This window comes from Hyperolius riggenbachi, chromosome 4 (assembly GCF_040937935.1).
Source record: "Hyperolius riggenbachi isolate aHypRig1 chromosome 4, aHypRig1.pri, whole genome shotgun sequence".
NCBI lineage: Eukaryota > Metazoa > Chordata > Amphibia > Anura > Hyperoliidae > Hyperolius > Hyperolius riggenbachi.
This window is the reverse complement of record NC_090649.1, coordinates 171,602,360-171,615,842: the sequence shown is the minus strand read 5'-3', so window position 1 is coordinate 171,615,842 and position 13,483 is coordinate 171,602,360. Positions and strand designations below refer to the sequence as shown.

At 41.3% G+C, this 13,483-nt stretch overlaps 1 protein-coding gene across 6 annotated transcripts in view; it reads left to right on the top strand.

Annotated features, from left to right (window-relative positions):
* Positions 1-13,483, top strand: part of ZBBX (zinc finger B-box domain containing) — a 291,614-nt gene that overhangs the window by 191,824 nt on the left and 86,307 nt on the right. For all 6 annotated transcript variants that reach the window (XM_068280953.1, XM_068280952.1, XM_068280949.1 and 3 more), the window contains one exon: positions 12,155-12,300. In XM_068280953.1, coding sequence (XP_068137054.1) covers positions 12,155-12,300 — 146 coding nt within the window. The remainder of the gene's footprint in view (positions 1-12,154; positions 12,301-13,483) is intronic.

Sequence of the window (13,483 nt, the reverse complement as noted above, 5' to 3'; positions counted from 1 at the left end):
AGATCCAGGCTGATGGGGCTGTAGGAAGCCCCAGGTATGTATAAATATGTTATTTTTTCATCTCTGGGTCTGTTTAACAGTCTGCGGGTTGTTTTCACCTTATGGACAAGAGGAATCTTCACATTTCAGCACTTCTCCCATTCATTCCACAATAACTTTATCACTACTTATTACAACAAAATGATCTATACCATGTTTTTTTCACCGCGAATAAGCCTTTCTTTGGCTGGTACATTATGCTAAGTATTATTTTATTCTAATGGAAAAAATTCATTATTTCTCAGTTTTCGGCCATTATAGTTTTAACCACTTCACCACTGAGGGGTTTTACCCCTTGAGCACCAGAGCAATTTTCACCTTTCAGCGCTCCTTCCATTTACTCGTCTATAACTTTATCATTACTTATCACAATGAAATGAACTATATCTTGTTTTTGCCACCAATTAGGCTTTCTTTAGGTGGGACATTATGCCAAGAATTATTTTATTCTAAATGTGTTTTCATGGAAAAATAGGAAAAATGTGGGAAAAATGTATCATTTTTCAGTTTTCGGCCTTTATAGTTTTTAAATAATGCATGCTACTGTAATTAAAATCCATGAAATTTATTTGCCCATTTGTCCCGGTTATAAAACCGTTTAAATGATGTCCCTATCACAATGTTTGGTGCCAATATTTTATTTGGAAATAAAGGTGCATTTTTTTCAGTTTTGCGTCCATCCCTAATTACAAGCCCATAGTTTATAAAGTAACAGTATTATACCCTCTTGACATAAATATTTAAAAAGTTCAGTCCCTACTCCCTAAGGTAACTATTTATGTATTTTTTTTATTTATTTTTTTTTGTTACAAGAAAATAAATTGGGGAGTGTGGGAGGTAATGAGTTAATTTTGAATGTATAACTAATGTATTTGTATATGAAAAATGCTTTAGGGTGTAGTTTTACTATTTGGCCACAAGTTGGCCACAGTAAGTTTTTGTTTATGCGACCTGCAAGCGTACAGGAAGTACGCTTACAGGAAGTTCAGAGAGGCTTGGCAACTTTTTTTTTCACAATGATTGCGCTGCTTCTCGTAGAAGCAGCTGATCATTGCGGGGGGCTTAGATCAACGAAGGGAAAGGTTTTTCACATTCATTGATCTCCGGGCGAGCGGGCAGAGTCAGGTATGGATTTCTCTGTCCCTTGGTGGTAACAGGGTGGAAAAAGGGATGGATAAATCCGTACCGCTGGGGGTAAACTTGTTAAAATAAAACATTCTACTGTGGATAAAAGCCACACATTTTATTTACCCATTTGTCCCGGTTATTGCAACATTTAAATTATATCCCTAGTACAATGTATGGTGACAATATTTTATTTGTGACAATATTTTATTTGGAAATACAGGTGCATTTTTTTCCATTTTACATCCATCACTATTTACAAGCACATGATTTAAAAGTAATATACCCTCTTGACATACATATAAAAAAAATTCAATCCCTAATGTATGTAGGTATAATTTCATTATTTGGCCATAAGATGTCTGTAACAGTCTGGGAATCAGCGGCTGCGGACACGCAGCGGGTGCCTGCAGCCGCTTCCCTCCCTCTCTCTCAGGTATCCTCCGTTCCGTCGGCGTCTAGTACGCCGGGAGCGGTTTTGTCTGCAGCTCACAGTGGGTCTGTCTCGCGCGGGCGCGCAGGGCGCGAAGGCGCGTCAGCTGACCTGCCGGTCGGCTGACGTCAGGGATGACTCTCGTCGCTCGGATTGGAGAAGATCCGGGCTGGGAGTGATTGAGAGTCTCCCTCTTCTTCAAAAGCCTCTCTTTGCCATTCGGTCGGCGTCTGCTGTCGTGAATACTTACGTGTTAGCGCTCAGACCTTAGACTAGATCCCAGGTGTTGAAACCAAGGACTTCACACCTAGACTAGGAATTTGTTATATTGTTATTGATTACCTGTGTATGATTCTGGCTAAACCTCTGACCTTGCTTCCTGTTTAACGTTTCTGTACTTCCGCCTATCTGACTAGTTGCTGAACCTCTGCCTGTTACCCGTTATCCTTTTGCCTCATGATTCTGTACTGATACTTACCTCTCTGTTGCCGAACTTTGCCTGTCTGACCACTCTGTCCTCACCAGTGGGCTTAGCCTTTGGTGAGGGATTCTTAGTATAGAATCACCTGCTCCTCAAGTGACCATTAGTTGCAGTACTGTTTGTAACCCCTGCTCCTCAGGTGTCCACTAGACTGTAGTATAGTCTTAATCACCTGCTCCTCAGGTGATCATTAGTTGCAGTATTGTTTGTAAGACCTGCTCCTCAAGTGTCCACTTGGCTGCAGTACAGTCTTCCCAGGTGATCACTAGGTGGCAGTATAGTCTGAATCACCCGCTCCTCAGGAGATTCCTTCAGCATCACCAGTTGCTGGGGCTTGTACTCTATTATACTGTCAGTGTACTGATAGTACCTCGCCAGCCCCTCTGGTGAGGTCTCGCCAAATTATTTAGTTACAGTCTGTGTATTAATAGTACCTTACCAGCCCCTCTGGTAAGGTCTTGCAAAACTAATAAAGTTACGGTTGCACCAAGCACTACACTCTTAGCACCCTTTTAGCTATACTAGTATTATTGGTGATTCTGCAGATCACCACATAATCAGGTATAGCGTCTGCATTATTGGTGATTCTGCAGATCACCATATAATCAGACATCTGAGTTGCTACACCCAACCGTTACAATGTCCTTGCGCATTATTTTCTATTAGTGTACGTGAATAGGCAGTAATATGTAGCTGTGTTACTTCAGAAGTGACGCAGGCATCTCATTGATGCCTGCAAGCACGGTGACCTGCAGGGGAGATGATTGAATGGGAACACAGTTCACTTTCATTAATGTAACAATCAGCGGCAGGAGCGAGCGAGCAGGAGGAAGCACGGCAGCACATTTGCTCCTACATCTGAGGATGATGACTGTTTTTGAACAAAAACAGTGATCATTCTCGCTGTACAACCACGGATTGCCCCAGGGGACTTATGTTCCCTGCCACCAATCCCCCCTGTCTCCATGACCATTGCAAAGGCAGGCTTCCGCCCACACGATCGCACATGCAGCCCTGCAAAGTGCACAGTCTGGAGTCTCGCGTCACCGTGGCTGTAGCAGCAGCGGACGCGGATGTGAATCTTTAATAATGCTGAATCTCTTGGCAGTAGGTCTGTGTAATACAGAGCTAAACTTTGCTGATCACATTGCTCTTGAGCTAGACAATCTTCCGTAGGAGACCGTAGGAGAAAAAACAAGTTTTGTGGTATAAATATGCTCTCACACCCTAAACATTATTATACTGGATATGTATGGAAGAGGGGCACAACAGTGCACATTGTAAACAACAGGATTGCAGATATACCACTAGTAAACAACACCTTAAAGTGTACTAGAGACGTTTTAAAATAAGTTTTATGCATACCTGGGGCTTCCTCCAGCCCCCTGCGCACGGATCGCTCCCACGCCGCTGTCCTCAGTCTTCTCTATCACCGGTATCGGATCCCGTAACTTCCTCCAGTTGCGGCCAGTCTGTACAAGAGAAGTGCGCCATCTATGAAGACTGAGAAGAATGAGGACGGCAGGTATTGGAGCGATCCCTGTGCATGGGGTTGGAGGAAGTTCCAGGTATGTATACAATTTTTATTTTAAACCGTCTCTGGTTTACTTAAAGCCATATTGTGTGTCACTCTGGACCCCACTTTCCAGCTATTACATCAGTACACAAAAATAAATGTCCATTAGAAGTACACAGTGACTGCAGTAGGCATGTATCCTAAACTTTAAAAAGTTATTTCTATTTAGAGAAGTGATATGAACGTGTATCAAATACTAGAGCAAATCTAAAGATGCATATTTTTTGTACATGATAAGGTTAACCTTTCCCCTCCTGCTCCAAATTTCACATGACTGCAAAACTCTGGTTTTCTGAGAACTGTTAACATGAAGCGCCCCATCCACAATACCTCCAACTCAGAGGTGAGGAGTGTGATACTACTATGACAAAGGGATTGAAAACTTTGTAAAAAGATATGATGAATGGCTAAATAAATGAGTATGTGAATTAATTATCAAAAGATACAGTGCATCTAAACTACAATAAAAAATGTCCTTATTAATTGATTTAACCTCCCTGGCGGTAACCCCGCAGGAGGTTTTCTCAGGCCCTGCTGGGCCGATTTGCGCAATTTTTTTTTGCTGCACGCAGCTAGCACTTTGCTAGCTGTGTGAGCACACCGATCGCCGCCGCCCCGCAGAGCCCCCCCCCCTAGACCCACGTGCGCTGCCTGGCCTATCAGCGCCAGGCAGCGCTGAGGGGTGGATCGGGCCTTCCTTAGACGTCACGACGTCCATGACGTCGGTGACGTCATCCCGTCCCGTCGCCATGGCGACGTGGTAAGCCCTCCAGGAAATCCCGTTCCTGATCGCCGATCGCCGGAGGCGATCGAAGAGGGTAGGGGATGCTGCTGCACAGCGGCTATCATGTTGCTACATGATTTAAAAAAAAAAACGGCTGCGCTGCCCCCTGGTGGTTTTTAATAGACCGCCAGGAGGGTTAATGAAAATGGCTGTTACTTTCTAGGTGTGTGTGTGTGTGTGTGTGTGTGTGTGTGTGTGTGTGTGTGTGTGTGTGTGTGTGTGTGTGTGTGTGTGTGTGTGTGTGTGTGTGTGTGTGTGTGTGTGTGTGTGTGTGTGTGTGTGTGTGTGTGTGTGAGTATATATATATATATATATATATATATATATATATATATATATATATATATATATATATATATATTTTTTTTTTCATTTGTGTTTTTAGCTTTAATACAGCATGGTTTTAACATTGTATTCTGAGCAGTGCAGTGGATTGCCTTAGTAAAATTGTAAAATGTTTACGAATTACAATGAAACAAATATAAACTAAAGTGGATTGAAGACGAGGGATGGAAGCAGACAGGGGAGGGAGACGTCACCCATCTGTTGGATGAGCAGCATGAAATGTTGTATGTAGCAATATGTGGCGTAGCAGAAAAGCAATGCTATGCTTAAGCTCTTCAGATGCACAATGGATTGAGGCATCTCAGAAAGTCAGATAATCCTCAGGTGAACTCTGTGTGACTCGAATTGCATTGCGCATGCTTTATATTTTAATGCATTTTCCAACTTTCTAATTTATGATAAGGCTCGTGCCAAATGATAAACGGAAGGATCGGCGACCGCCCTGGCACTGCGTCTCTGAGGGTGACTGCATGTACAGCTCACCTGTTGGTTGCTGTTAATACTTGGCTGTAATGTGAGGCAATTAGGCTGGAAGGCCAAAACATTTTTACTTAGTTGATTTATTTATTTTTCACAGAGCACATTTGTTTAGCGTTTGCTGCCAAAGCTCTACATGTAGTCATTCATATGTGCTAATTTAGCCTCAGGATTATTGTTAGCTACTGAATAAATACATTTCTTGAGCAGTCGGTTGAGGGCATTTTGTAAAGTCGTGCATAGTGAAAGAGCTGTTGAAACCTTGGACAAGTCGATTGAATTTCTTGTCAAACATTTCAGATTTTTTTTCAGTTTCTGTTTTGCATTCTGAATCCTTTACAATATAAGTCAATCTAATATCCAAGCTTCCGTTCTCAGTAAATGGGCATGTGTTCATCAGTTATAAAGTGACAGTTTAATTATCAGGCAGATAAGCAGAAAAATGGCCTAATCAGCGTACACACTTTATTCTACTCCCTTGTCCAATCAATGTTTGCCGTTGTAAGTATGGGGTAAGTATGTGGTTGGGGGCGGTGGTGGGGATGAGATAATGAGGGGGATTGGGGTTTCTTTATTAAAGTGGACCTGATATCTTGCACAGGAAAGAAGGAAAACATAGGGAAATGTACTCCGTATGTATTTAGAGAGTTTAGCCTGTCTAATTCCCCCTCATCTGTGGCTAATCACAAGTGGTGATTTGATCTCTCAGCTGTGTCAGCTGGCTGCCTTGGCAGAGCAGCTAATTTGTAATCACAGGGTGTTAACAATATGTCTGCATCCATTAAAGGAAGTAGACTCATTGCAGATTTATTGCAGGATTTGTATCAGCTGTAACAAAGAAATGTTTTTCTTTTAAGGTTATTGTGATATTGCTTATCTTTTAGAGCAGAGAAGAAGTTCTAAGTTCAGGCCCGCTTTAAGAATTAAGGAGGAATGCTGGGCACCTTGAGACTTGAAACTCCTACAGCTCTGCTCTACAAGCTGCTAGGATTAATGTGACACATTATTTAAATGCCTATTCTTGTATTCTGAGCACACAACTACCTAGTCCACAAATTCTGCCATCATCTCCTCCATCACCCCACTTCCACCACCAGGTGGCGATGTAACACTGATACATTGTCCTGGATCCCGAACACGTCAGTGTCCAATTCCGGAACTGGTCATGTGTAGTAAATTATGCATGCTAAATTCTGCTTTAAATATGATGAGTACAAATTACAATAGGGATACAAGACCTACTTATACAATAGGGATACAAGGCTATTCATTAACGCTGTATGGCCAATTACCATGCAGCTTCCTTCCCTACATATCATGTGACAAAGACAGACGCTGCATGGTGATTGACTGCATGATGCTTCTACACTGAAGAGGAGTGTAGAAGACCTGTCCCGCAGCCAGAAGGTCATAATGTATAATGCTCTGCTGCCACTCTGCAAGAGCGGCCCGGGCCCCCTTCCCCCCCTTGAGGACGTGTGTGTGTGAAGCGGTTGTTGCACCCCTAAATGCAATCAGTATGCACCTTGTACACATTTTGCTAAGGGTGCTACTTTTCTAGAGGTAACCTCCATGGTCTCACTTTTTCTCTTGACACTTGGAAAGTGCTTGAGCACTGTTTTATCCATGGGTCTTTTCATACCGTGGCTCAACTTTCTTTCATGTCACATGCTACCTCTTATTGAGTTACAATATCCCCTTATTTGTGTATTGCCAGGCAATAAGGTGTTTACTTCATAGTTACACTCAGTATTGAAGTTGAACATGATTTAGAGTATATGTATTGGATTGTTTTCAGTCATTTAATCATTCAAGCACTAATAGAACTTATATCATATATGTTTGGACCCACATTTATTGATCTGATGTCTGTAATGTGTTTATTTATAATTTTTATATATGTATTGCACTTGCAATATTATATATTTTTGTCCAGAGTTATTATACCAATTTATGATATACACATTCTTTGTATCCGGGGAATTGGAGATTTTGATTGTTCTCATTAAGTGTGTTCTCTGACTGTTGGTGAAATTTGATCCTAATAAAGTTGATTGATGAGGACTGGTGCTGCATTTTTCTTTTTCTTGTTTTGGATCACAGTATAGCTTTTTTCTGCGCCACACAGCCACAAGTTATTCTCAGGTTTGTCTTAGTGCTCGCCTCCTATTTTTGCTTTGTTTCCTATAAGCCTAGTCAGACGATAAGTACAGATGCAAATAAGCAGCTGTAGCATTCAGTCAGTGAGACAGGTGTTTGCTGTATGTTTTGTTTGGTCACTGGCCTGCTTTAAGAATTGTATATTGCTGTTTTAGATTGCTTTTCATGCAGAGTGAAAAAGAAACTCTACAGTATAATGGCTCATGGATCTTTCACATTTAGAAGAGTTGAAGGAGTCAGAGAGTCAAAGTGAATACCAGAGAGTGGAGAAGTGCTACACAAGTGGCAGCTGCCTGGAACAAGTGCTTGGGAGTTTGACTGAAACCTATTCTGAAGTACTGAGTAGGTGTCACATCAGACAAGGCTGGAACTGAGGGATCTGTGCAGTTAGAGGTGCATCAGCATTGACATTCTGAGCATACTGGAGTAACCTTGCTCAGTGGTAGAACGGTATCGTTTTGCATTTAGATTTTATGTTTGTTCACGGAATAGCTGTCTCATATTATCTCCTGCTAATCCTGGTAATAGTGCTTATTATCTATCTTGTAATCATGAAAGATGCAAATAAACAACATTTCTTTCTGGGATTCTGGTCTGCTTATCACTTCCATTCATTTAATGTATTCAGGTTAGTTAGATAACGTGTCACATATCTTACCCTTGAGCCTGATAACAATTTTTCTTATTTAGCGGTAATATTGTGATGGAACATCTAGAATATGCAATGCCATCTAACAGTTTTGTCTTGTAGATTTTGATGACTTTGACTGTTTTAATTAGAAAAGCTTTATTGGTGTTGCCATATACGGTAGATTCTGCATGTGTAAATTACATGAATACATCAGTATTCACTTCAGTAACAGCTCTTTTGAGATACACAACTTTTCATTAGTAGAATGCAACCCTGGAGATCCCATCAAGTAACCATCTAAGTAACAAAGCTTAAAGAGACACTGAAGCGGAAAATAAATATGATATAAAGATTTGTATGTGTAGTACAGCTAAGAAATAAAACATTAGGGGCAGAGACATAAGTCTAATATTGTTTCCAGTACAGGAAGAGTTAAGAAACCAGTTGTCATCTATGCAAAAGAGCCATTAAGCCATTGACTTTTTCAGTAACAGAGAGCTTTGTCATGAAGTCACAGAGAGCTCTGTCCTGAAGCTTGTTATCTCAACTGTCAGCCACTGTATTTTCTTTTTCTCCCCAGAGGACAGTTCAAGACTTCACTGGCCTGCTCTGTAAAATAATTTAGAATGCTGAGTAGTGTGTAAACTGCAAATATTAGAGAATGATGCAATGTTGTAAAAAAAAAACTATATAACTGAAAATAAAAATATGAGAATATTTTCTTTGCTACTAACGTTCTAGTAATTATCCATACTACACAACCAATTCATTATATCATAATTTTTTGTTCGCTTCAGTGTCTCTTTAAAGGGAGACTGTGGTGAGAATAACATAATGAATAAAATTGCTTATTTTTTACAATATTAATTTATAGATTATTTAGTCAGTGTTTGCCCATTGTAAAATGTTTCTTCTCCCTGATTTACAGGGAAATATTTATTACTGGTGGCACCATCATTTGTTCTGCCAGGTTGGACATCTTTAGTTCTGCCAGGTTATCTGTACGGAGTGTTTGTTACTGACGGTTCTATGCACAGATGGAGATACTGCTTGCTTGGCAGTTAGAAAATGCAATGAGGTTCACAGACAGCAAACAGTCAGGACCTTGGACATGACATCACACTGGGCCTCCTCCAGTCTGGCTGAAAAAGACACATTTTTTTATTAGCTTCACATAGCACCCAATGTATGGCGTGCATAACCTAATTTTGAAACTATGACTGCATATTTAGTGTTGATTCTTTTTCCTACTTGCCACTTCTACAGGGATTTTACCTGGCCTGTATCTGGCTCCATTACAAACATGTTAGGGTTCTTCATTGTATTCATAAATCATTCCTAGCAACAAATCTATTCTCTACCATTTTTTCTGCCATTCCACCGCTCATGGACTCAGATGTAGAATAGTTCTGATATTTCTTTTCCTTGTTAAACCATCATTTTATATTGACTTCATTCTACTTATGCTATTTTTTTTATCATCTACACTTGTGTCTAGTACCTCTAGAACGTAATGTTTATAATAATAATGAGGATTCCCTGATGAATCTGTTTGTTTATATTAGTTCTATTAGCTGGCCAGTATGGCTGTCTCATGCATAATACATGCTGCGTTGGTGGTTGTCATAGAAAACTAGGGACAATATTCTATTTAATGTGTTCTTCCCACTTAACTAGGTTACTAAGATTACAGAGCTATTAATCCATGCTTTGCTCTGAAGAGGAGCAGCTACTCCGAAACATCTGTATGCATGTTGGATTAGTATGGCTGTGTAATAATAATTACTCATGGGCACACTTTGCACTCCAGCAGTTCTGCATTTGTGCATGGCTTTCAGGGACATCAAAGGATTATTTGCATATTCAGCAGTGACACATTACGGGTGGTCTTGCTCATATAAAACTGAATAATTGCAAATACAGTAGAATCCCTTTATAGTAAACTCCAAGATTCGAGGAAAAGTAGTTTACTAATACTATATCAGAAGTATTACTATTTCAGAACTGGTCATACATTGCATATGTATACAGGTACATTTGCTGGAACCTGAGGACTGAGTTTTCTATATCCAGTGGTTAACTGTATCAGAGTTTACTATTATTATTATTATTATTATTTAGTATTTATATAGCGCCGACATATTACGCAGCGCTGTACAGTGTATATATATATATATCTTGTCACTAACTGTCCCTCAAAGGAGCTCACAATCTAATCCCTACTATTGCCATATGTCTATATTATGTAGTGTAGTCTAGGGCCAATTTTAGTGGGAGCCAATTAACTTATCTGTATGTTTTTGGAATGTGGGAGGAAACCGGAGTGCCCGGAGGAAACCCACGCAGACACGGAGAGAACATACAAACTCTTTGCAGATAGTGCCCTGGCTGAGATTTGAACCAGGGACCCAGCGCTGCAAGGCGAGAGAGCTAACCACTACGCCACCGTGCTGCCCGTAACAAGATACTATAACAAGATTCTACTGTATATTCAATTTCAAAAGAGTAAATGTATATTTTATATGTAAGATCATTTACAAAATCATAGTTAACACTATGATCGGTTGGGTAAAGGTGACCATATACAGTCTTACTATGCTAACATTATTACCCAGGTGTCTGATGGTTTCACTTCACATGCAAAATGCAAGAAGTAGTTTTGGAGAGCTACGAGAGATCAGCTGCAGAGGATAGCTGTTGGAGCCATATGGTTAAAGCGAACCGGAACTAAGAGGAATTTGGAGTCTTACATCTTCTTTCTCTAATAAGCAATGTCAGTTGCCTGACTTCTGTGCTGATGTTCTGCCTCTAATACTTTAGGCCACTGGTCCAGAATGAGCAGGCAGATCAGATGCTTCAGCATGCAGCTAATGAAGTTAGACTGGAGTTGAAGCATCTGATTTGCTTGTTATAGGTGTGACTCAAAAGCAACTAAAGCCAAAAGCTCAGCATGACAGTCAGGTAACTACAAGGTAAGATTGCAGCCTCTGTATTCCTCTCCCTTCAGGCTCCCTTTAAAGAGACTCTGAAGCCTCCTAAAAACCCTGTTTTCACTTTACAGTCCTTTTTAGAATTCATGCCCTAGCTAAACTGCATCCTCAGGGTTGAACACTCAATTAAAACCCCCAAAATCCTGGGGCAAAAATCCACGACTTTCCAAGTCATGGGTTTTGCTGCCCGAGGGAGGCAGAGCTTTAGGCTGTAGCTCTGCCTCCAGTCCAATCAATCCGCGCTGATCACCACTTCTTTCTGCCCCTCTCAGTGAAAGAAGACTGAGAGGGGCAGGGAGAGGCGTCGGTGAGTGCAGATTGACACGAGTAGAGGCAGAGCTACTGCCCAAAGCTCTGCCTCTACCCGGAAGGAGCCCCAAATCTTCCCCCGGGGATTTCAGGGGGATTAATTGAGAGTTCAGCCACAGGGATGCAGAGTTTCAGGTAGGGCTTTCATGCTAAAAAGGACTGTTAAGTAAAAACAGTTTTTTTTGGGAGGCTTCAAACTCTCTTTAAGCAAAGTCTCATAAAATGTTTTTTTTTTCCTATGCCTCTTGGACCTCTGCCTCCCTCAGCTTCTCATTACTATTTCTGAGCCTCTCTAACCAACCCATGTGGTGGCAAACAGCAATGTGCAGGGAAGCGCTATACAAAACTACTCACCTCCCTGGTTCCAATCACTGCTCTCTCTAGCTGCCAGTCTCCTCTCTCCATAGATGCTGATACACACGCTGCTTCCTGTTTAACAGGAAGCAGCGTGTGTGTGTATCAGCATCTATGGAGAGAGGAGACTGGCGGCGAGAGAGAGCAGCGATTGGAACCAGGGAGGTGAGTAGTTTTGTATAGCGCTTCCCTGCACATTGCTGTCTGCACACCGAGGGGGGAGCACGGAGGGCGGCCGGGGAGAGGAAGGAAGAGAGAGGTCGGGCTGCCCTCCCCGCAGCTCCCCCCTCCATCACAGCGCCCCCCTCCCAACAGCGCTCAGGGCGCCCGCACGGGGCGCACGGCCCTAGAAACGGCCATGTTGGAGTATCCTTGGTGCATAACATATACTTAGTAGGCAAAGAGTTTATTGTACACACTTTAAAATTGTTTCCTCTTCTTTATTTAAAGTCTTCCTGAGCCTCAACATCAAGATCAGCTATTACTGTCCACCAGGGTCTCATCTACATCACCTGCTGGTCCTGCAGAGAAACGGTCAACCTACTCTGTGGTTTATAAACCTGTGAAGACTTCCCAAGATAACATCAATGTAAAAGGTAATAAAATGTTATGAATTCATTCAAAATTCATGCTGAGCAGGTGTTTAAAAACTGTACTAGATATTTACTAAGATTTTCATGGGCTTGAAATTGCAGAAGAACTGTGGAGAAGCTAAGCAGAGTTAACGGCATAACAAACGTTCACAGATTTTCTTTGTCTTCTGTTAGTTGGTACATTTTTTGAGCTCCCATCTAAAACATGTTAGATCATAGTGAGGACTGCTGAAAGGGTTTCTGGGATTTTAGTCACATGCTGCACCTGCAATGAGAATATTTGTAAGATGTGCTGACTGTGCTGGATCTTTTATTATTATTATTTATTATTTACAGTATATAGGCCGGCATCTTCCATAGCGCGTTACAGACTATATTGCCTTGTCACTTGACTGTCCCTCAGAGGGGCTCACAATCATGTAGTGTATGTATCGTAGTCTAGGGCCAATGTAGGGGGGAGGCCAATTAACTTATCAGTATGTTTTTGGGATGTGGGAGGAAACCGAAGTACCCAGAGGAAACCCACAAAGGCACAGGGAGAACATTCAAACTCTTTGCCGGGGAACCAGGCACCCAACTCTGCAAGGTACTAACCACTATGCCACCGTGCTTCCCACTACACCACTGTGTCTTTTACAAATAATCCTCTATACAGGTTTGTACATGGATACATTCTAACTTTTTATGACTGCTATTTCATTAAGCTTTCAGCCATGCTCCACCATAATATAGTAAAGTTTGCATATGTGTATCAGCGCCAAGGAAACAAAGTGGCCGCCGCTGAAAGAAGAACAATGTCCAGAGTTCACAAACAGGTAAATTATATATAATCAGCGCAGAATCCAAAAACAGAAGACAAGTCGTCAACAAAGACTAAGAGCAGGCAAATCTCCACCACAGTGAATGTTGGGGTCACGGCACAGCTCTGCAATCATGGATACTTAGAAAAAGGAAAGAGGCTTACCAGCTGGTGTCAACCCGCATTATAAGGTTGTATCAACAATTTGGCAGAACTTCAGGAAGCAACAGTCCGTCCAGGATCCACCAGTTCAGCAATGATTCATCTCACGAATGGATATCAGTAAACCTTATAAAAAACAAACAAACAGCAACTCTAAGTATAAACCATTTAATATAGAGTTTTCATAGTAAAAATAGCATAAAAAATGTCATAAAAACAAAATTT